The 26,018-nt window shown below is 33.5% G+C and overlaps 1 protein-coding gene across 2 annotated transcripts in view; it reads left to right on the top strand.

Annotated features, from left to right (window-relative positions):
• ASCC3 (activating signal cointegrator 1 complex subunit 3) overlaps window positions 1-26,018 on the top strand; it is a 315,263-nt gene that overhangs the window by 245,736 nt on the left and 43,509 nt on the right. For both annotated transcript variants that reach the window (XM_069488077.1, XM_069488076.1), the window contains 2 exons: window positions 738-849; window positions 1,046-1,180. In XM_069488077.1, coding sequence (XP_069344178.1) covers window positions 738-849; window positions 1,046-1,180 — 247 coding nt within the window. The remainder of the gene's footprint in view (window positions 1-737; window positions 850-1,045; window positions 1,181-26,018) is intronic.

The raw sequence follows: 26,018 nt of genomic DNA, 5'->3' as shown, positions 1-26,018 counted from the left end.
ACAAAGTATTCTCCATCACTCTCAGGTTCTAATTTCCTTTAGGCCTCTCCCATTTGAGATTGTTAGCACCCTTTTCCCAGGGTACAAATATTTCCTTCCTAGTGCTATACACAGGTGAACCTGTCCTGGTGAGGTTTTAGTGATGAGAACCTGTTCCCTAGGACCACTTTTCACTCCTGTTCTTTGATTGGGATGGGGAAAAGGGAGGCAGGGCATATAAATTCTCCATGGTGACAGGGTACAGGGTTTACACAGTAGGAATTAGAGAACTGCCATGAGTGTGGGTGTAGTTCCTCACCCTTTGGATCTATTCCCAGACACAGGTTCCTAGTGAACATAGGGATTTCCCAAGAACCTCTCAGAGTTACAGGGAGGAACATTCAGGTGTATTGTGTGTCCTTAGCCTTTTTACTTGGTAAATGTATGGAGCCGGACCTGTGTGTTTTCAGCTCAGTTAGAATGCTTTATTTTTAGCCCCTTCTAGTCATTAGGATGACATTTATTCCTTAAGCACTAGAGGAACAATAACCGACTACATTTTCTAAAAGAACTCGTTATCCACCACCCAATAGCTCTGTGAGTTTTGTGAAGTTACTGAGGATAGGTTTTGTAATAAAAGGGGATTGTGTGTGCGTGTGTGTGTATGCATGTGAGAGAGAGAGAGAGACAGAGAAACTAAGGTGATAGTTTTAGTAGAAAATATCTTGAAACAAATAATAACCTTGCTTGCTTTCTAGCTACTACAATTTGGGTGATGTGAGCCATGATTCTGTGAACAAGTTTCTATCCCATCTGATTGAGAAGTCCCTGATTGAATTGGAACTTTCCTACTGTATTGAAATTGGAGAGGTACGACTTGGTCATATACGTTCTAATTGAAAAGATTGCCCAGCTTTTTAACAGTAGGGTTTTTGCTCCTAATGATACCACAATTTTTAACAAAATTGTTTCAATAGCAACCTGTAGTTTAAATTATTAATTTTATGAAATTATATATTTCCATTGTACTTTTTATTTATGTCATTTTATCTTTCTTTTGAAACAGGATAATCGGAGCATTGAACCTCTCACATATGGCCGAATTGCCTCCTATTACTACTTGAAGCACCAAACAGTTAAAATGTTCAAGGACCGTTTGAAACCTGAATGCAGCACTGAAGAATTGCTTTCCATTCTGAGTGTGAGTTTTATGATGTTATTGCATTGTTTTTGAGTATAAAGAGACTATCTTTTGTATATTTCATACCTTCTCTTTTCATTTAGATCTTAAATTTTTGCCATCCAATTTTTGAATTTAACAGAAATTGTTTGTGAAGTCCTTCCCTCTTTCAAAAAAGGTCACTACAAAGCAACCTATCTGGACTAAAATTCCCCGTAGATAAGGTGACCACATAATTTATCATCCAAATTTGGATCCTTCTGAGAGTGAGATGGGACATTGTTAATATTTAGGCTAGAATGGTAGGTATACATTGGACTGTCCTGAGCAAGCCAGGTGATCACCCTGTTTGTAAATATGTAGCCTCTTCGAATTATGTTTGAAAGCTTTTCTTATTGCTTCTTTTAGATGGTTTCTATTGAATACTCATCCTGATGTTACTGAATTTTCTTTACATAAGCATCCACTTGATTAAGTTCTCTTAGAATTAATGCCAGGACAGTTGTTTATCCTCCACTCTCACATACAGCCTTACTGAAAACAACAACAACAGATGTGTCCTTTGGTAAAAAAAAAAAAAAAAAAAAAAAAAAAACACTACTATCCTGTGTTCATTTTTCTTTTTTTTGCCAGGAAGCTGAGAACTGAATGTCATGTTGAAGTTAAAATTACTGTTAGGAGTATCTTCTCCACCTTTGTTTCTATGCACTATATCCTTCTGGCCTTTTTTATTTTGCTTCATTGCTTTTAAGTGTAATAATTTACCACAAAACTTTGTTGGCACAGAGGTCAGGATATGCATATATACTGATTGTTATCCCTCAAGTGTGTTGGTGCTTTTATGAAAGTTAAGAACCATTGGACTATTCTTTCTTTATGGTCCTTCTCTTAATAAATTCATAGATTGTATGGTAGTACACTTAGAGCTTTTCCTTCCTCTCCCATTGCTTTATCATTCTCAGTAAGCTTTGCGATCTCATTCAGAGTTTTTCAATTTCTCGGTTTTTTTCCCTCTGAGAAACTAGTATATAGATTTTGTGCTCAGCATAGGGCCAAGTACATATTAGTGAGTTAGAAAATATATGTTAATGAATTGATTCATGGATGGAAAAATAGGTAGATCTTCTATTAATTGGTTTTCTATTGTTTTCTTTATAAGAAAGAACAGAGGATTAAAGTATATGAGGCAGCTATCAAAAAATATTTTTCTTTGAGAAATTAAAAATTTATTTCTGAGGAAAGAGTATAAAATATAAAGAATTTTTTTAGATCCTTAAGGATGAGATTTGTATCATCTCCTAGGCAAGGATTCATAAAAATAGGATTTCTCTGGGGAAAAGACTGTTAGCATAGGCAGTAAAATAACAGTTAATAAATTTGGGCATGCATCTTAAACTAGGATCTGTTAGATTTTTAGGTTTAAGAATGTTATTTTTTTTTCATATTTACCTAACTTGATACATTTACCTAATCTTCTGTTTAAAGGTACTTTTCTGCCTTGGGAACACATACAAAACAGCTAACACCTTTGAGCAGTTTTTATATGCCAGCCACTATTCTACGATTTTTACATTGGTATACACCTTTAATCTTCACAACACTAATTTGATATTAATAAGATCCTATCATTATTCCCATTTTACAGACTGGCCAGCTTGTCCAAGGTTATGCAGCAAATGAGTAATTTGCAGTCTAGCACCTGAGTATGGGCTCTCATGTCACATACACACACACACACACACACACACACTCACAGCACAAATATACACACTGAGGTGGAAGGTACTGAGGTGAAAGGTACAAAGTGACTTATGTTAAGACACATTGTTTATAAAGGAGGTTCTTCCAAACTATATGCCAGTTACATTCTGCATCTCCATCCACCCCAGTAAAAAAGCCCAAAAAAGGCTGGGCGTGGTGGCTCACACCTGTAGTCTCAGCGCTTTGGGAGGCTGAGGGAGGAGGATTGCTTGAGGCCAGGGGTTCAAGACCAGCCTGGGCAACATTGTGAGACCCTGTCTCTATAAACATAAAAAAAAAATTAGCTGAGCATGGTAGCACTCACCTGTATAGTTCATCTACTTGGCAAGGCGGAGGCAGGAGGTTCACTTGAACCCAGGAGTTTGAGGTTGCAGTGAGTTATGATCACACCGCTGCACTCCAGCCTGGACAAAAGAGCCTCGTCTTAAAAAAAAAAAAAAAAAAAAAAGCCCCCAAAATATAATATACGGGAATTAAATCATTATCCCCTTTGCCTAAGTCTTTATCAAAATACATTGATCAGAACAAGAGATCTGTCTGCATCCTGTCAGCAACCTGTTTCTTTCCAGCATTACACCGTATAAACAAGGTATACTGATCTCATGGTATATTTTTATTAAAGTCAACTCTTCTGTGACTAACTGAATAAAATGAATCATCTGCAAATATGTGTAAGGAAAACAGTATATTTATATAGATATTTTATTTACCTCATAATAATTTCCATAGCAACGATATAATCTCTTTCTTCTGTGGTGTTTAGTCCAAGGAACTCTCAGCTTCTCCTAGATAGTGTCTCAGTCTGTAATATCTCAATGAGACTTGATTTTGAATGAAGAATTGTAGAATTGACGTTGACGAGGAGATATGCAGGTACCACTGTTTTGTTAATTTCTTGTCTAGAATTATTCTCTATTCTCTAGCCAACATTATGTGTAGCTATACCAGAGAAATACTAATACAGCAAGATTGTATTTGAAGTAATTACAGCATAATTTCTAGAAATCATTCTTCTCATTGAAAAGTGTTCTTTAAATGTTTTTTGTGACCATATCAAAGACTCCCAAGTGACTCACAAAACCTCAGTATCCTCCCTACTCTTATCTCCAAAAAACACATATTAATCTCCACGTGCTTTTAAAACAAGGAGAAAGAAGTAGTTAGGAGCTATAGGGAGCAGGGTGATAATAGCACAAGAGGATAAGGAAAAGCAGTGAGGATAACATTAGCATTTAAAAAACCTATTTTCATTATCATTGTTTTTGTTATAATACTTTTAAAGTCACATTATGTTTTTGAACAATTCAGTATTATAACTTATTTACTACCAATTTCTCCTTTTACTAAGATACATTCATTGATGTCTCTAAAGTCATTTTTAAACTTTATTTTTTGAATTTATTAATTATTTTAGTATTCCTGATAAGATCACAACTGAAAAGCTCCTATTCTTTTGAATATTACTTTGAATTTACTTACCATTATATTTTCTGGAATTAAATTTTATTAATGAATGAAGTTTTGTTTTTTGTTTTGGGGGGTTTTTTGGTATTAATGACAGTGTAGAAATTATGTTCACTCAGATGTTTCTTTTAGGTCCTCTGAATATGTTACAATGTGATTATTATTCATACAGAGAAGATAAGCTAGATGGTAATCATAGATTGATAAAAAGGATATTAAACATTGATTCACTTTCACCAAACATCTAAAAATATATAAACCTATTATTTCGCTTCAGTTAACATCAAAACAGTTTTAAGTGATGATCTCTTAATTTTATAAATTCCTAACTGATGATTGGTACCTTTTTTTAGACCTTTCCATTAGAAAAGAAAAGTATTTAGAATCTCATACTTAGCCATGTGGTTGTTTTCTCCTTTTTTTAATGAATTGGAATTCTTCTCCTTTATGTGGTCATTTTGTATATTACTGTCAACTTTTTTGAAATAAGAATTAGAATTTCTTTTTATGTAGGGTTACAATTTCATTTCCTATATAATATTTACCAGAAAGGGACTTTGTTTCACTGGGGGTGGGGGGCGGGGGGGGCAGGACGAGGGGAAGCATTTATTCAGGTCATTTCCTCATATGCTTTTGGCACTGCAAGCTTATACCTTTCATGGTTTCCATAGCAGAAGATTGTCAAATTTCATAAAAATTTCATCCATTAGGTCCATTTGTGCCTTATTTTCTGAATTCTGTCTTTTATGTTCTTTTTCTCTGTTAGTAGGATTGTTGGGTTCAGTGTGGTAGTTTTCAGAATAGTATTATATCAACAGTATCACCCCTTTGATTGAAGGATAGAGGCAACAGACAATTTCTGAGTTTGCAGATGAAACTAAATTCTTGCAAATAGTATAGAGCTAAGCTAAAGGAAATTAAAGAAATATCTTATGAATATATGGAAGTGTGCATATCTTGGATGGTTTATCCTTTAGATGTTACTCTCCATTTTTGCATGTTAAATTCCATTGGTCACCATTTCATCTACAGAGTATATACTGGTTCGTCCAAAAAAAATATTTATTTTGTGTCTGCAATGTATGAGATACTTTCTAAGGTCAGGATATAAAATAGTGAAGATTATTGGCAAACTGCCTGTATATTTATGTGTGCATACATTTGTATATTCATATATAAATAAGGCAATGGGAATAAACCATGAGAGACACTTGGGTTTTGCTGCTAACTGAAGTCATCAGCTTAGTGTGATGCTCTAAGAATGGCAGTAAAAATACTCTGTTCTGAGAATAAAACCAAAAATTCCATTAAGACTATTTATCTTTACTAATCTTATTTTATAATAGTAACCTATTTGTTTAAATCTTGTCTTTCTAATGTAGCCATTAAAAAGTAATAACCACTTTTTATTGAGCACCTACTACATGTCAGGCACTTTATATACATCATTTAAATAACCCTTCATGGCAAGTGTTAATATAATGAAATTGAATTTTAATGAGATTAAGTTGTTTCAGGTGCTATAAAAAGTAGCTCTTTAGAATTATTTCCTCTATACCTTATTTCCTCTCCTGGACATATTTTATCTTTTTAATTCCAGCTGTAAAAAATTTTTTAAAGCATTGAAATGTGAACATATACTTTTAAAAAATAAATTAAGAACCAGAGTTACTTTTAGAATTATGTGTGACCTTGTAGCCTAGAATTGTGAGTATTAAATGTAGATATTAATTCTTGGAAAAATAATTATTTCAGCATTTTTTTATTGAAGACATATTTTAAGTTTTAAACAGTCTGATGCTATTTTGAAAAGGTTAGGTATTTTATAAGAGTCTTTGCCAAGTTTTTTCTAGCACCATGAATTAATAAGCTTTATAATTAAGGCAGCTGCTTCACACCTCTACTGTTAACCAGTGACATTACATCTGTCTTGCTCCATTGATGGCCTCCTCCTACTTATTGAAGCATTTAGCAGTTTTGGCAACAGGGATTACATGGCATGGAGTAAGTAGTCTAATTAGATATAAGTGAAAATCCTGAGGGAAAAGGACATTTTAAAAGTAATTTGAAGAATCTCTTAATGATGATCTCTTAATGATGTTGGCACTGAAAGCCCAAATCTAGCGTAGAAAGTGTCTGTCATCATGGCAAATCAGGATTATGATTTGAGATGTTCAGTGGACTTTTAGAAAGTAATAGAAATTAAAAGCTTTCAAAGTTAGGGAAAATTTGGACAGATTTTTCAGAATATGCTTATTATAGTATTAATAACTTGGAAAGAAAGCAAAATATGCCCCAAATATATTATGTCTCTAAATTTTTAGTAAATTTTTATAAGATATACATGGCTGTTATGGTTCTTGACACTACACAGAAACGTGAAATTATATTTCTATATCAAATATCCAGTTTGGAAAGTTGTGAAATTCTTAATTTCCCACAAGTCTTGAATATTGACTAACAGAATGGGTTTTATGTATAAATGTAAAATAGAACAATTCCAAATTTAGAAAAGTATCAGAGCAATAAAATTTTTATATATCAAGAAATTTCCAGGTTTTAGAGTTCTTTGTACTTCTTTCTTTAAAAGAACACTGATTCTTTGGTCTGCCCATTTATAGAACATTTTCAGTATTATAGCATTTTTAGTGCTTAATTTTATCATGTTTGGGGCACACCTACAAATCTTTTGATAGAAAAGGCAAAAATATCTTTTTCAAACATATGAAATTGGAAAAATTAGTAAGAATTGTTTAAAAGAGAGAAATTTAAACTAAAGAAAAAGGACAAGCCAGTTATGAATAGCATTGGTAGGGGACACAGCGTGTAAAATTAAAGAGTTTATTAAAGGAAAAATGAAAGAAAGGAAAGGTTAACTGAGTAACAGTGAACACCACCAACCTCATGGCCTTCCATTTCCAAATAACCTCCTGACAATCACAGGATCCCATCTGCTACTCTTTATCTTCCTAGTGGGGAAACCTAATGGGATATCTTCCAGGTTTGTGCTAACCCTCAGGCTCGGGAGCTGCCTGGCATCTTTTGGAGAGGCACAGATGGCAAATGTCTTGAAAAAAGTATCTTTCTACTTCTCTTAGTGTCTTTCCCTTGAGACCTTCCTTGTTCTCCATTAATTCTTAGCTTCTCCTAGCTTTCTGCACTTACAAGCTTTCTTCAGCACAGATAAAAGTGAAATATTTTCTTGGTAAAAGGCCTCAATCTCAGATATATGTGTGATTTAGTAGATTACTCTATAGGTTTTTAAGCTGTTATGTTTTGATGAGCATAAAATGTATTTGTGATACTACCTGGAATTTATCCTATTTTAAATTTTTGTTCCTTTTTTTTTTTTTATTAATGCCTTTTGGTTTCCTAAACTGTCCCACAGAATAAGAACTATTACCAGAGTTCTAAAAGTTGATGATTAAATAGGAAATGAGTTTAGATTTAGAAATGTGTTTTAATTAAGAAATGGGTTTAGATACCAAAGTATATTTCTGCTATTATCACCTAATTTAACTTTCTTATTTTCAAAAAATCTAATAATAATCCAGCCTTAACCAAGATGATACAATTAATATGGAGAAATAATATAAAAACTCAGCTCCCAACAGGGAAAGAGCAGAGTTGGAATTAGAATTCATGTATTCAAGCAGTCATTTAAATGCCCCGTCTCTTTTTCCTTTGCTCTTTTGTACTTTTCTTTTTTTCTCTTTTTGCATCTTACTTTGCCCTTTTATCTAAATTTACAAAGTAAGGTACATAAAAAGGGTATACCCCTAACTTTCTCTGCCTAAGCTGTCAGTATTAATAAAAAGTGCTTTTAGCTTGTCAACGTTTATTAAAATCTGCTAATTGTTCTTCTATCCAATACTCAGGACACTTGGGGAATGCCAAAAAAGTAGAAGACAGATCCACAGCTTTTAAGAAGATTTATATTAGAGCCCTGAAAGCCTAGTGAATATGAAGGAATAGGCTTGTGTCTGTCTCTATGTGCCATTCCTGCTCAATACACCTTATGCTAAGCATGGGAAATGTTTAGTCCTACTTAAGGCATTCAAGGCAAAACAGTTGCTGACATTGTCCTCCCCAAAAGTCAGAGTTACTAGCCTGGCTGATGAGCAAGATTGGATTACCAGGCTCCTAGGGGTCATAGAAGAACATTTACAAAGGGAGATTCCATTTAGATATTTTTAAATTACAAATATAATCTCAATTGATTTCATATGAATTCATTCATATTTATAAAACTCTATGATGTTTTGCTTTCCAGGGAATCCTAACATGATCATTTGGCAAAGGAAATCATTATTAATTTGTTTTTGAAAATATTTTTATCATTGCTAGTAACTCTCTGCTTACCTTAATGATATCATAATTAATGAAAATTGTCAATACACATCCATAATATTGGATAAATAAAAATTGTTTTGTAATAACAATAACACTGAAGAGCATTATTTTGCTGGGAATAAAATCTCCAAATTTTAACTGTTTGTTACTTTGCGTAAGCAGAACATTGTTTAGCTTTTAAAAATAAGTATAAAATAAATAGAAACTTTAATATTGAATAAAACATTTTCAAATCTTACTTTCATATGCTAGAAATTGTTTTCTGTTTAAAGCCTTTCTAATTTCATACCTATAAAGTTTAAGCACTCTAAAATTATAGTTGGGTCTCACTGGTCCAGCAGGTGGAGCAATTCAGAGATCAGTGTTAGCTCGTTCCTCTGGTAATAATGGTGATCAGAACTGTTTCATAACATTCATGGTTCATGTCCGAAGTGTCTTCTCAATACAAACGTCAAAATGCTGTTTAAACTAAAAAACATACCATCCTACCTTTTAACCTCAGAAAGCAGCCAAGTACGTAAATAGCTGTGATCATTCCCAATACTTCAGGCCAACTGAGTATGTTTCAGGATCATTTTTGTGTAATAGAGCAAAAGAAAAATTAAACATTCTAACAGTCTCTTCAACCCCCAATTAGTATAAGCAGAGTCCTACAATATTATGTTATTGTGGAAATATGAAATCTTAAAAGGAAAAAGTCATCATAGAAAATATTCCTTGGTGCTAAAAGGACAAACAGCCTTTTAGCTTAGCTAACATGCTAGGCCTTTTCTTTATGTAACAATATAGAGAAATGCAGAATTCCTATGTACTGAAAAAACTGTATTAATGCAATTTGGGATATATTTTTTATAAATTATAGTAAAGTATATCCCGAATGTGTTTAAAAACAAGTCATTATGTTTAGCCATCTCCTTGCTTTATTGACTCTTTATAAATTTTTTTTTTATGAAAATAGCACAATTACCATTTCTTAATTTGTTTGTTATTCTTGGCTATATTTCCTTATACTTAATAAATAATAGATTGTTCTCTCATCTCATGGGTTATTGTCAGACCATCAGGAGTCCTCATACCTTAGTCATTATTTAGTTTGTCTTAGTCCTTTCGGTCTGCTGTACCAAAAATACCATAGATTGGGTGGCTTTAATAACAGACATTTATTTCTTATAATTCTAGAGGCTACAGAGTTCAAGATAAAGGCATCAGCAGATTCAGTGTCTGGTGAGAGCCTGCTTCCTGGTTCACAGATGGCCATCTTCTAGCTGTGTCCTCACATGGCAGAAGGGGCAAGAGATCTCTCCGAAGTCTCTTTCATAAGGGCACTAATTCCACTCATGAGAGCTCTTCTCTCATGACCTAATCACCCCTCTAAAGGCCCCACCTTCAAATGCTATCATGTTGGGAGTTAGGATTTAACATGAATTGGGGGAGTGGGATCCACATCTATAGCATAGTCTGTATAGAAATTTCTCCTGATTATTTTCTCACAAGTCAGTGTCTTATCCATTAATCCTTCTAACTAGTTCTTTTTATAGTCTTCCTTTTTTAAAGAAAAGAGCCAATAGTTCAGATGGAGAATGATTCCAGAACTATAGCTTTTTGTGCTACCACTATTTGTATATGTCCCCATGTCACATTATAGTGTTACATTATACAAGAGTTTCTAGACTCAAACTGCACAGGTTCAAGTCCTATCTCTGCCTTGGGCAAAGTTTTTTAACCTCTGAGCTTCAGTTTTCTCATGTATTTAATGGAGATAGTAATAATAAGTACTTCATGAAGTTGTTGGAAAGATTAAATTAGTTTATACAGGTAAAGTGCTTAGGACAGTCCTTTGCTCACTTACAGTACTTAGTAAATATTAGCTATTATTGTATTTAATAATAATATTTATTGAGTATATATTATGTTCCAGGCATTGGGGGATATGGCAGAAAAGTAGGCTGATGGTGTTGGCACTCATGGACCTTATATTTACAGTGGGGTTGAAAAATAAACATGAAATATAATTTCAGGTGGATATAAGTCAGATGGAAAAAACTAAGGTAAAAATCTGAAGGTAATTAATTGGAGGAGGCTGTTCTTCATAGAATGGTTTAGGATGGTTAAGGAAAGCCTTTCTGAGGAGATAATATTTGAACAGAGAACTGAATAACATGAAGCCACAAGTCATGAGAAAGCCTTGGGGAAGAAATTCCAGTCAGAGGGAAAAGCAAATGCAAAGGAAGCAGGAGTTGCTTGGCAGTTTCAAGGAATAGCAGAAAGCCAGTATGCTTAGCATGGAGTGAGCACAAGGAAGGCATGGTAGGCAGGGGCGAGGTCATCGAGGGCCATGGGAAGAAGTTTAGATTTCATCCCTAAGTGTTCAGAGAAGCCATTGGAGGGATTTTGATGATATGAGTGATGTGGTGGTGTTTACACTGAAAAAGACCACTCTAGCTTCTTTGTAGAGAGCTGGCTGTTACAGAAAGTCCAGCTATAAGAAGATGGCGGCTTGGATAGAGTGGTTGCAAGTTGAAGTACTGAGAAGCAGTCAGACTCAGCATGTTTTGAAGGTTGAATCAATAGGAATGGATGATGGATTAATTATAAGTAAAGAAAAGAAATGAAGGTGATGCTAAGGTTTGGGCCTGAACAACTCAATGAGAGAGAATACTGTTTGTTGAGGTGAACAAAGAGTAGGGTGTGTATTTGTCTTGGGGAAGGGGGAACTAGTGACAGACATATGGATGATTTTCAAAGTTTCTAAGCATGGAGTTGCTTAAGATCATCTGGGCAGTCAGTATTGATGAGAGGTCTGAAGGTTGAGCTCTGGAAACTCTAGCATGTAGAGGATGGGGAGAGAAGGAGGTGTGTCAGCAAAGAAAACTGAGAGTGAGAAATGATATGCAAGAAGAAAAACTTCCAAGAGAGTGCATTGTCCTAGAAGCCAACCAGGAAAAGTATCTCAAGAAAGGGATGGTGATTAACTGAGTTAAAGACTGTGGAGATACAGAGTTAGATGAGAGCTGAGATTAATCATTCGACTTGGTAAGATAGAGATCCTAGATGTCTTTAGTGAGTAATTTTAGTGGAGTGATGGAGACAAAAACCTTTTTTGAGAGGACTCAAGACAGAATGAATTTTAAGAAAGTAGAGACAGCAAATACAGGTACAAGTCTCCTCTCTTATATGGAGCTGGGTCGGGGGGTTGATATGGAATCAGTTTTCCTTTTTTTTTTTTTAATTAGGATGTTGCAATATAGCTGGCATCTCCCTTCTCTTTCTTTGAGATGCCACGCCATCTCTCTGCTCTCTTTCCCACCCCCCTCTCTCTTATTCTCTTTGTCTTTCTAAAGGATAAAATAAATTTTACTTATATATCTTAATAAATAAAGATGTTGCAATATATTTATATGGTGATGGAAATGATCCTGTAGAGAGGGACAAAAGGATAGGAAAGAGAAAAGTCATTAAGAAGACAAAAGGAAAATGAGAATCAATACATAAATGGAAGAATTGGCCTTAGGTACAAGCAGAGACAATTTAATCCACTATAATAGAAGACAGAGTTTTAGAGTACAGATTCAAGGAGGCTGTTATTGGATGGTGAGATAATGAGTAAATTTCCTTCTGTTTGCTTTAATTTTTTTTTGTAAACTAAGAAGCAAGGTCATCAGGTGAAACTAAGGTGGTAGAGAATGACCTGTAAATGTAGGCAAAAGCCATTAATAGATTGAGGTGGCCATAATGGAGTGGAATTAATATGGTATTTGCATGTCAGAAACATGAGTTCAAATCTTAGCATGACCATTTTAACTTCTTCATGTAAGCAGCAAGTCATTTAATCTCTCTAAGCCTCAGTTTTCTTATTCATTAAAAGATGTGCAGTCATACCTGCCCTATTTATTTTCACAGGGTTAGTGTGAGTATCTAATAATGTAATTAGATAATTAATAAGTAAATGCTTATAAATCATACAAATTTAAGAGATATGTATTAGAACATATCTGACCTCATTCTACATAGGTTTTTTGATTTGTATTATGTTGTTTTGGTTTAGGTTTATTATTTATTTTTTGCTTTTGTTTTGTACTCAAAGCTGCTTTGCTCTAGACACCTGTACATTTCTTAGGGGTTCAGAACATTTAGTCTCTCTCTGACTAAGAGAAGAGCGGCCTTATTGGACTAAGAAGCTTTTTATTTCATTATTAGTAGCTTGGAGGAATAAAGAAAAATACAAAGTCATGTATGTCTTATGCTCCCAAGTGATCTTTGGTCTTAAGTGGCATTTGTTTTTTTAAAATAAATGTTATTTTTGTACATTTAAGATATGCAATATGATGTTACGAGATACATATATATAGTAAAATGGTTACTGTAGTGAAACAAATTAGCATATCAGTCATCTCACATACCTACCCACCCACCCCCACCCCACCCCCAAGCCTCCCACCCATCCCCACCCCAAACTCCCTACCCCTGTGACATCTTCTGAGTTTTCTCTCTTAGATTGCTTTGCCCTACTCCCTTTGTCCCCTTCTTCCTCTGTCCTGGGTTAATATTTTCCAAAAGGCCATGGCTCTGGGTTTTATAGTACCACAGGGGAGTGACAAAGTCTGTAAAAGTAATGATTCTCCACTGCCACATCATCCCACCTCCAAATAAAAAAGCACCAAGATTCTTTAATGAGACATTACCCTGGCTTCCAGACCAATGTCTGTGCTCCTGTAAGAGTACTCATCTATTTTTATTTGTTAAAAACCACTTAGTAATTTAGAAGAAATCATAAAGTAATTATGATTAGTAATAGTGATTATGGCTGGGTGATTACTCCTTCACTGAGATGCTTTTTAAATGGATTAGCACTTCTTTGAATTAGGAACTTGGGCTTGAAAGCTATGAGGAAGCTGTATTAGTAAGAAAAATGTTCTTTCTTTTGGGAGTAAGCAGTAATCTGCAAAACATTCAGGAAGCCATTGGGAACCTGGCTGAGAGAAAAATCAGGCAAATCAAATTGGCCATTTTATTAGGCCAATTTGAAAAATTCTCTTGATTCAATTGCAGTTAAAGCTCTGGTCATTTTAGTCTAGTACCTTAGTGATGCCAACTCTAAGCTGGGCTGTGATACTTAGTAATTTCTCATCCTGAATAATTAGGAAAATACATTATTAAATATGATACTGGGAGTCAAGGAACCATGTTTAAAGTCTAGGTATTTGCAAAACATAGATTTTCAAAAGTAAGCATTTTTTACCCAAAGCATTGCTTCATTTTAATTTTTAATGAGGAACTAAATGTTCATTCATTCTCTTATACAGATACGGCACTTTTCTAATCTCTTCCTGCCTTTTTCTTCCTCTACTGTAACTTATTCTTGGTCTCCTTTAGTGGTTACAGTTTCTCTTGCTTGTCTTTTATATTCTTTTAATGGGAAGCTTATTTGTTCTATGCTTATTACTATTACACAGATAATTCTTAAACACACATCTTCAACAGTTCGTTCAATGGATATTTATTTAGTACCTACTAACTATATTTTAGGTGTAAGAGGAACAATGATAATTAAGATGTAGTCCATGTCTTCAAGAAGGGAGCACCTTTATGTCTAAGAAGTAATTATACTTTGATATCAGAAGTCTTGAAAGTGTAACTGTTACCAGCACATCCGGAGTATGCTGAAAGTCAAGTTACAGAGAACGTGGGTTTTAAACATAGATGGAACTGAAGGACATTATGTTGAGTGAAATAAGCCATGCATAGAAAGATAAATATTTCATGTTTTCTTTCATATATGGGAACTTTAAAAAAATTGATTTCATGGAAGTAGAGAGTAGAAAGATGATCATCAGAGGCTGGGAAGGAGTGGGGTAGTGGAGGGGGGGATGGAGAGGTTAGTTAACAGGTACAAACATACTGTTAGATAGAAGGATTAAGGTCTAGTGTTCAATAGTATAGTGGGGTGACTATAGTTAAGAATTTATAGTATATTTCAAAATAGCTAGAAGAGAATATTTAGAGTGCTCCCAATACAAAGAAATGATAAATGTTTCAGGTGATGGGTATCCCAGTTACCCTGATTTGATCATTATACATTGTATGGATGTGGTAAAAAAGAAAAAAACACATGTACTCCATAAATATGTACAACTATTATATATAAGTTAAGAATAAATAAAAACATTCTATAGTGAAACACTTTAAAAAACAAAGAAATAATTTGAATGTTAAGAAAAAAGGAACATGAGCTTTAGAGTCAAACAGACATAACTACACTATTTTCTAACTATGTGACTTTAGGTTAATGTCTCCAAGCTTCATGCTCCTCTATAAAACAAAGGGGAAGATTAAATAAAATAATGTGTATAATGCCTTACTTAGTATATTATCTACTATATGATAATCACTCATATCTGTTGCTAGCTTTTGTTAATATTTTAATATTGGCAGTAAATTCTAATAGTTGATGTATTATAATTTATGTAAATCATATCTACGTAGGACAAATACCATTATTCTCTTGTATTCAAAAAACCTTGTAAGATAAATTCAGATTCCTTAGACCTGTGGTCCCCAATCCCCTGTTAGGGACTGGGTCACAGAAATCCACCACGCTCCTTCCCACTCTAATCCCCCCCACCCCCTGCTCCCCGTGTCCATGGGCCATGGAAAAATTGTTTTCCATGAAACTTAGGAAGGGGGGGCGTGCCACACAGCAGAAGGTGAGCAGTGGGCAAGCACACCCCACCCCCCACCGTGGCTCACATCACTGCCTGAGCTCCACCTCCCCTGCTCCCCTGTTTGTGGAAAAATTGTCTTCCGTGAAACCGGTTCCTGGTGCCAAAAAGGCTGAGGAACCGCTGCCTTAGACTGCCATATGGGATTATAAAGTGGAGTAAGAATAGCCTCCGTCTTCAACTGCTCTTCTCTCTTACTCCTTTACAAAGCTCATGCTAATCCACCGAGCATGCCTCCTTCCCCACCGCTGCCAGGACACTTTGTACATATTGGTAAAGACCCATCTCACTTATCTATGTGAAACCCTAACCAAATAAAAAGGAAACATCATAAATCATTGGTTAAGGGAAGGTTTAATTCTATAAATATTGTTGGGTGAGTTCTATAACTTTTTGGAAAAATATTCTTTAGATTCTAATTTTATAGTGTATACCAAAATAAACTTCAGTAAGATTAAGAATTAAAACCAAGCATAATGTTAAAATTTTAAAGAGGGGAGAAGGGAAAAAACACAAAAAGCATAAAGGATTGAAGAATTATAAAAGGAAATTCTGTGGGTAGATTTGCCTACATAAAAACATAGAATATGTTCATGTCTATATATGTAATTTAAAAGCACTGATATTTGACATAATTATAATAGACAAAAGGGTAATATATTTAAAATTATTTTTTTAATCATAACATTGAAAAAACAGCCACTTACACTCCAGTGGTAAAATGAAAAGAGGGCATTAAATAACAACTTACAGAAGAAGAAATTTATTTTTAACAAATATAAAGAAAAAACTCAACCTTCTCAGTGATCAAGAAAATATGAATTGAAACAAAGAATAGCAATCTTTTTAGCCTGTTAAATTGTTGGAAATTCAAAAAGGATCATACTCATTAATGAGAGCACCGTGAGTTGGATATTCCCAAACACTGTTAGTCTTCGTTGACACAGTCCTTGTAGAAAGTAATTTGATAATATCTATCAAAGTTTTTTTTTAAAAAAGGCTTTAAAAAATTTCTACTTCTTGGTGTTGTAATTCCATTGCTAGGAATCTATCCTAACAAAATAATGTATTATCAAGATATATGTACACAAATGTTCGTCACAACATTATTTATAATAAAAAAGACAAAAATAAAAAACTAGAAAACTTTTCTAAAAAAATCAGTCTCTTTCAGAATAAATTTATAACTACTGAAAGATAAACTTAAGTTTTTGAAAGGAAATCAGTAGAAAAATGTGGGTTTGGTTTTGTTTTGTTTTTTATAGCTGTAAATGCATACTCTAGTATTAAAATATTTATGCTTACTTTGTCAGACAGTAGATGATTATTCACTAATTAAAAAAATAGTTTGGAAAAGCTCTTTTAAGAAAATAATTTAAGAAGTGATTAATAATTCTTAGCAAAATGTAGTCTTCCCACTATAAGAAGGACTAAAATGAATATTTTTATGCTGGGTCATAATATTTATGGCAAGAGCCTAGAGGAGTTTCTTCTTCGGTGATGCATTAATAAGCTGAATATCTTTTGATTTCTAAACCCAAGGAAATGCATGTGCCCGCTTCTTATACTTAAATATACTCTGAAAAATTTTGTTATTACCAAATAAAATATATAGAAATGATCTTATGTATTACAGTAGTATTATTCATACCATCTGCATTTTATTTTAACATACATTCTCCTGAAAAAGGACTCCACTTATTTTACAATGTTTTCCATCTGACAATCCAATGGAATATAAGCATGTCTCAGAAATTTCATTATTTCAGAAAGTTATAACTTATATTGCTTTAAAAAAATTCAGGGTAGGAAGAATTTCCAGATGTCATTCTCCTCAGATACATAGAATTTTATACTTTTTAATACTCTATGTATTATTTTATATGTAACTCAGAAGAATAATGCAGTTTGGCAGAAGCACTGTAATCTCAGTTTTAAAACCTCAGTATTTCTATTAGTAACAGAGAATTCTTCTATGTATACTTGCTTCAACTTATTAGATTTAAGTCCTTTGTACCATCTTTGTAGGTATTTTCAGTTATTTATTAAGCAGTGTCATAAAAGTTGTAAGATAAATGCCAAACAGGTGTCATCTTCTTTTGATAGTTGAACAAATAAACGGTCCTGCAGAACCAGTGCCTGAGCTGACAGTGTTGCTTTGCTTTTGCATAGAAAGGGTTGTGACCTTGAGCTACTTTTACTTTTCTAATCAGTGAAGGAGAAAGAAGAGAGAAAGAGGAAAGATTCAGTTAAGACATAAAAATAATCAGTGAATGCAACTAAAATCAGAGAAAAATGATGAATAAATTGTCACTCGAGACCCACACCAAAGTGGTGTGGGTTATGCCAGACTAAAATTTAAAAGTTGGGTGGGGTTTCTTTTAAACATAGACTGGGAATATGATTTGATGGTTATTTAAAATATTTTTGTTAATGAAGTTTCTACATAGATAGCTTATAGATTTCAGAATTCAAGGAATTTTAATGCAACAAAATAGATTTAGAACTGTGCTAAAATATATATATATTTATTTATTTATTTATTTATTTGTTTGGTGATGCAGAAGACCCATAAAGATCATTCAGAATCCTGAGGCTGTCATCAGTCATTATCACATTATGAATATATTAAAATGCTAGAGAGCTCATTAATAAATAGCTGATAGAGTCCTGTAGACCAAAAGTTAATGGTTCTTTCCTTTTTGGAGAAGGCAAAACCCACAGATATCTACTACATCAGTAAAATAATCAGAATCCATAAAATAAAGCCACACCACAGATTAAACCATCTTACTTCACGAAACAAGTAGTTGGTTGCCACATTTGAGAATCTGTGTGTGTGTGTGTGTGTGTGTGTGTATACCTGATGTATTCTCATATTACATTCTAAAAGTTTAATATCTACTGAATCATCCCCACATGAATACCAAACTTAAGAATTGTACTTTATAACCCCTGAACATATATATACTTTGTTTTCCAATATTTAAAGCACCAAGGAAATGTGAACTTAATTGAGGAATTGGGTTAATTTAGCTTACAGTATGTGCTTGCCTGTTTGTGTGAGTGTGTGTGTATGTGTGTTCCTCTAAGATGTTTTGGGGTTTGAGCATGACTTTAGCCATAAGAATGCATGTTTGCTTTCTCTTGATTCACACAGAGCAGATGGATGCTTGACTGCCTGCTAATCCACAGCTGGAATGGTTTCAGCAGTTTCCACGTTGCCGGGTTAGAGTGGCTTTTCTAGTGGACTGAGAGGGCAGCAAAAGAGGGATATCATTATTCATCAGTATCCCAGTGGGAGCGCTGCCAGCAGAGATTAATTTTTTCTGTTATGCTTGTAAAACAAGCTCAGGTGGAGTCTCTAATCCTCAGGGCACGGGTGGCAGATCAAGGAAGATGCTACAAAGCTAGTTAATTTTCTGATTCTGGGGGAAACAGAAGCTCTGTTAGATGTATAAATACATGATTGCAAATTTAAGTAGCTCAAATCCAAATGGGATCTTCCCCGACATCTGGTACTGAAAATCTCTATTTTTCTTTGTTGTATTTAAATATAACTTCTTAAAAGTTTACCCTGGAGCCAAAATATTGATAACTCTACATATTAGGAAGTAATTAATCTTATGAGTTAATAACTTAAAACATTTAATTTTTACAAACATTAACTAAAGCTAAAACTTTCTGACTAAACAGACTCTAAGTTAGATGCCCAAAGTATTCACCTAAGTATTAATATATTACCACAAAGACATGGCATTAGCTATCTGATTAGCACTTGTTTTTTTTGTTTTCAATGTATATCCAGTCTATTTTTATGGTTTTATTTTTATTCCCTCAATTTATGATTTCCATGTGACACCTGTTTCCCATACCTTAATATGTGATCTATCAGAATGTTTCTCTTTTGAGCAATGAATATGGGCTTCAAAATAAAATTAGGTGATATTTTTAACAAACATAACAAAATTTATACATCCAACGACTATTGTTTCCTTAAGATTATTTATCTTGAAAAGCTATTTTTATTAGGTTCTATTATTACAAAAAATATTAACTCCTTCTAGGCCCTATGGTACATTGTTTTGATTATTTTGAGCAAAATGTCATCAATGAATGGTTATTTTTTTGGTTTTGTATCTTTTTTTACTTTTGTTTTAAAAAAACGACAGGAAGTTATTTGAAGCCAAGTCAAGTTTGTTGAATAAGTTTGTTGATTAAGTTAGGCAATGTGATTTTTGGTTGTGGAATTGGTTATGACTGCAAGATAATGTTTAGTTTCTAAAGTCATTCTGACTACACTGCCAAAAAGGAGCTTCAAAATGTTTTGAGTAGTGAAAGCCCTATTGAAATTCATTTATAACCCCCCAGGTGTTCATTTTGAATGACATGACATACATATGTTCTGGTATGTTTATTTAAAATTTGTCCCTCCCATGATTTAGTCACATAATGAAGTAAATCTGCCTTTTAGTTAAGTTTTGGATTTTTGTTAATACTGAGTCCAAATTTTGTTTTACCAAGAGCATTTTGTAGTTTAAGAGGAGATACACATTTTTTAAAGCACTAAGTAGAATTCAAAGATTAATACTCTGTAGAAGAAGCTCCCACGAAAATGCAAGATTTGTGAGTATCAGGAAGGCATACTAGTTGTGATGAAGTAGCCAGAGGACATAATATGGAATAAAAGGAAACATGCCTCAGAGGGGCTAGAGAAATAACTGAGGAATTAGGAAGAAGCCTCAAGCAGTTTGTTAAATCATTTTTGAGATAGTAATGCTTGATAATAAATTTAAGTAATCATTTCCTCAGTCTATACCTAATAAGCCAGCTCTTATTGCCAGCTATCTGTCTCACTAAGAAGAAAATCATGGTATCTTTAAATGCTGTACCCAACCTAAATAAGGAACAGAAAAACCCACAAATCTCTAGTTTCTTCATTTTACACGTTGCACCATGACTTCTTCAAAATTGTCTTTTTCAAATATGGCTTGCAAATCATTTGGTTAATTCTGTAGCAGCATTAGACCTATCTTCATAAGGAGCATTGTTTCAAAAGAACAAATCAATTATTTTATTAATCCTTAATTTTAAACAATATATTAATGAATCAAATAGAGAATTAGAATATAAGAATTTTTCAGAAATTTTAGGAATATCCACATTTTTCTTCCTAGCCAAAGCAGGCTATAATGCTTTCACTTTGAGTTTAACTTTTAGTACATAATCATACAGAAAATCATTTTTTCTAAAAATATACTTCAGGACATCATGAATTTTCCCAATAACCTCCCTTAATAATTTGATATTTAAATTATTTGCTTTTGAGAGCACTTATAGTATCATTAGTCTTATGTATTTTTCTTCTTATAGTATCATACTAAACCAAAATATGGACTGCACTTCCCAAAGAGTATTTGTTTGTTTGTTTGTTTTTTTAAAAGAAGAGAGGGATTATTGAGTATTTTCTCCTATTTTGCTCATAAAGACAATAAGGTGTATTTTAAAGTGCCCCAATTTTGGAACCAGACAGAATTGGGTTGAATGTTGATTCTGCCATTTACTATTGTAAACTTTCTCTCAGGGTTAATCAGCCTAACTCTGCCTGATTCTTATTTGCCATTGGATTTGCTTGTAATTCAAACAGTTTCTCTAGCATCACTTTCATTGATTTGATGATATAAGCTGTCTCTTCCAAGATTCTTAGTTTCACTTTGAAATCATTTTTATTGCTTTGCATTATATTATTTAATTGATTTCATACAATTAGAGACTGAGAAAGTTGTTGACTGATGGCTAGGGATAGCTGATAATGTTAAATTGATAGGAATGCTTGATGACTAAATTTTAATTGGTTGGCATATTTAAGACTAGTTATGATTCTTGCTTTCTTACACAACTTTGTAGATGTAGAGACTTACATAATGAAAACTCATAACAAAAAGAAGGTGACTTTGATTTAGTACAACTACAACACCACCATCACAATAACTATCTTATTCTCACTGAGCTTATTTCTGTACTAGTAAAAGAGAGATGATGATAACTATCTTGCTTCACAGAGTTGATTTTTTTAATATACAATAATATTGTTGAAGCACTTGGCAAACTGTTAAGCACTATTTAAATATTGTTGTTATATCACATTGAAGAGAAATAATCTACAATTAAAATGATTAAGAAAAAAATGGTCAGTATAGATATATAAAAGAAATGAAATGGCATTTTTTGCTTAGCACTAGTTCCATTATTCTTCAATTCATTTTTTCCTAGGAAAAGAAGAATAAGCTTTTTATGTGATCTATTTATTCAGCAAATGTATATGAATCATCTCAATGTACAGGACTATGCTAGGCACTGAAAAGAAGGTCCTTTTCATTATCAAATTATCTGCTCCAACTCCCCAAAAATAGTCTTAATTCCAGATAGTAGACAGTACCCATTTTTACCCAAAATAAAAAAATGCCTATAATCTACCAGTTACTGTGTTCTACATATGTTATCTTATGTTTTTCTCAGAATATAACAGGACTCTTTGGAGTATATATTATTCACTTTTATAGATGAGAAAACTGAGGCAGTGAAAATTTATGAAAGTCTCCAATAGTAAGTCGCAGAATTGGCATTCAACTCAGTTCTGTCTGATTTTAAAATAGGGGCACTTTCAAGTACACCTTATTGTCTCCATAGTAGGAGAAAATACTCAATAATCCCTCTCTTCTATTCAATAAAAAGAGGGGAGAGGGGATCTTAGGGAAGTGTGGTCTACATTTTGGTTTATTGTAGCAGTGCAAAAATGTACTGAAGAGAGAGTCTGAGTGGCAGTGTGAGGAGCACAACAGACTCTCTCCACAGGGAAACTCTTCTAAGTGCTAGAAAGTTATAAAAAAGCCAACCACTAAAAGTCTCTGAAAGTTCTCCTAAGGGCATGCAACAAATGAAAAAATACCTATTGAAGAAAATGTACTAAATTTCAGTAAGAAAAATGAAAGTTCATGGCTTTAAACCACAGTCTCTCACACCCTTCCCTGCTATCTCAAGATAATGAGAGACATTTGCAGTCAAGAATATAGGGCTACCTCTCCAAACTGACTGTTTTCATCCCAGGCAATCAGCATTTCTCACACACGTCCCCACAAACTCTGTATTACAGAAGCTGTAAACCCAGCAATGTTGGCCAAGAGAACCAGTCTCCCTTCCTCCACCCTGCCCCCATTCATACAGTGCAAGCTTTACTCCAGATCTGGTAGACCAAGAATACTGGAGCTGATCACCCACACCCTAGCTCATTAAAGGGTGGAGGTTCCATTCTGGAGGCGCAAGCAGAGAAGACCAGGAGCCACTGTGCCTGCCAAGAACCCCCCACTCATACAACAAAATTGTCACTCTTAAAGAAGTGAGCCACTGATCCTACCCCTAGCTTCTTCTGTATAGGGCACAGAAGTTCTATCTAGGAACAGAAGCAGGCATTAAGAAGAAAGCTAAAGGGACTGACTTTATTTGGAACAGGGTTTAGGGAAGTTCATGGCCTAAAAATGTTAATGTAACAAACGTATTTGCTCTTCTATAAAACATATAAAATTATATAAAGTAATAATTGCAAAAATGAAGTGTATTTTTGAGTTTGTACATGTATAGGCATAATATATATAGCAATAATACCAATAAAAAGGGAGAAAAGGGAATAGGGCTGTATTAGGAATAATATTTCTATATCTCACTGAAATTACATTAGTATAAATCTAGAATTGATTTTAATAAGTTAAGATGCATATTTTAGCCCTAGAGCAACCATTAAGAAAACAATTAAAATATATAAAAGGAACAAAATCATTAAAGGAATTAAAAGTTTACACTAGAAAATATTCAATTAACGTAAAAATGGCAGTAAAGAAGGAAAAAAGGAACAAAAAAGACATGAGACATAACAAAAAGAAAGATGGCAGATGTAATCCAGCCATGTCAGTAATACATTAAATTTGCATAAATTAAACAATACAATCAAAAGGCAGAGATTGTCAAACTGGAGAAAATAGTAAGACCCAACCAAATCCCATCTGTAGGATATACACTTTACATTCAAAGATACAACTAGGTTAAAAGCGAAAGGTTGGGAACAGATACACCATGCAAACAGCAACCATAAAATAGATGGACTGTACTAATGTCAGTAGCAATACTAATGTCAGACAAAATAAACTTTAGACAAAAAACAATATATTTCTAATTTTAATAGAGACAAAGGGGAACACTTTATAACAATAAAAGGGTTGATTCATCAGAAAGATATAGCAATTATAAACATATTCATATCTAAAACCAAAGTCCCAAATGCATGCAACAAAAACTGACAGAATTGAAGGAAGAAATAAAGAATTCAATGGTAAAAGTTAGACTTTAAAACTGCACTTTCGTAATGGATAGAACAAATAGGTAAAAGATTAACAATATTATAGAAGACTCAACACTGTAAATCAATTAGACCTCCCTAGAACCTTCCACCCAACAATAGTAGAACACAGATTCTTCTGTGGTGCATTTGGAACATTCTCCAGCATAGAACATATGCTGGGCCATAAAACAAGCCTCAATAAAGTTAAAACAATTGAAATCATAGAAAGTATGTTCTCCAGCCAAAATGGAATTAAATTATAAATCAAAAGGAAAATTTGAAAGAGGAAATTTTGTAAATTTATAAATGTGGAAATTAAACAATACACTTTCAAACAATTAGTAGGTCAAAGTAGAAATCACAACAGAAATTAGAAAATACTTTCAAATGAATGAAAATGAAAGCACAGCATACCAATGTTTATGAGATGCAACTAAAGCAGTGCTCAAAGGGAAATATGTAACTTTAAATACCTATATTAAAGAGCTTTTTCAAATCAGTAACCTAACCTTCCACCTTAAGAAGCTGGAAAAAGAAGAGCAGCCAGAAGGAAGCATGTAATAAAGATTAGGGTTGAAAAATGAAAAAGATAATATAAAGACAGTAGAGAAAGTCAACAAAACTGTTAGTCTGCTGAATCTGCTATAACAAAATACCATAGACTGGGAGGTTTATAGACAGCAGATATTTATATCCCACACTCTGGAGATCAAGAAATTTAAGATCCAGACACCAGCAGATTCAGAGTCTGGTGAGATCCTGCTTCCTGGTATATACATGGCCATCCTCTCTCTGTGTCCTCCCATGACAGAAAGGGCAAGAGATCTCTCTTTGATCTGTTTTATAAAGGCACTAATTTCATCCATGGGGGCTTCACCCTCATGACCTAATCACCTGACAAAGGCTCCACATCCAAATATATCACTTTGAGGATTAGGATTTCAACATATGAATTTGGAGGGACACAAACATGCAATCTTTAGCAGGAACCAGAAGTTGGTTTTTGGAGATCAATAAAATTGACAAACCTTTTGCTAAACTAATCAAGAAAAAAAGAGAAAACGTTCGACTTACTGAAATCAGTAATAAAACAAAGGACATCACTACCAACATTACAGGAGTGAAAAGGATTGTAAGGGAATTTTATAAACAATTTTATGCCAAAAACATTATATAATTTAGATGAAATGGACAAATTCCTAAAAAGACACAAACTACCAAAACTGACTCAAGGAGTAGAATATCTGAATTTACCTATAGCAAGTAAAGAGATCAAATTAGTAATTTAAAACTTTCCACTAAAAAAAGCTCAGGCCCACATGTCTTTATTTTTAAATTCTACCAAGCAGCCTGAGAATTAATGCCAATTCTATAAAAATTCTGTTAAAAATATAAGAGAGAGAACACTTCCCAACTTATTTTATGAGGCTGGTATTACTCTGACACTAAAACCAGATAAGATTTTTCACAAGAAAGCTACAAATTAATGTCCTTTATGAATATACATGCAAAAATCCTCAACAAAATACTAGCAAACCAAATCCAGCAGAATAGTTAAAGGATTGTACACCTGGATCAAGTGAGATCTACCTCAGGTATGCAAGGTTGATTCAACATTTGAAAAGCAATTGATGTAATTAACATACTAATAGAATAAAGGACAAAAACTGCAGAATTACTCAATAGATACAGAAAAAACATTTGACAAAACTCAACATCCTTACATGATTAAAATTTAAAACACTTAACAAAGTAGAAATAGAAGGGAACTTCTGCAGCCTGACCAAAGGTATGAAAAATCCACAGCTAACGTCATGCTAAATGGTGAAAGACTGGAAGCTCTCCCTCTAAGATAAAAAACAAGACAAGGATGTCTATTCTTATTTCTATTCAATAGTGTATTGGAGGTTCTAGATAGGACAACTATGGAAGAAAACAGAGCCATCCAAACTGGACAGAAAGAAATAAACTATTTCCTTTTGCCAATGGTGTGATCTTGTGTAAAGAAAATCCTAAAGAATCCCTAAAATATTAGAATTAATAAACAAGTTTAGCAAGGTTCAAGGTTCAAGCTACAAGATCAATATAGAAAAAGCAGTCGTATTACAATACACTAGTGATGAACAGTCTGAAATAAAATTAAGAAAACAATTCCATTTATAGTAGGATC

Source organism: Eulemur rufifrons, chromosome 15, assembly GCF_041146395.1.
Source record: "Eulemur rufifrons isolate Redbay chromosome 15, OSU_ERuf_1, whole genome shotgun sequence".
Classification (NCBI taxonomy): Eukaryota; Metazoa; Chordata; class Mammalia; order Primates; family Lemuridae; genus Eulemur; species Eulemur rufifrons.
Note: the sequence above shows the minus strand (reverse complement) of the source record. Positions and strands in the feature narration are given on the sequence as shown.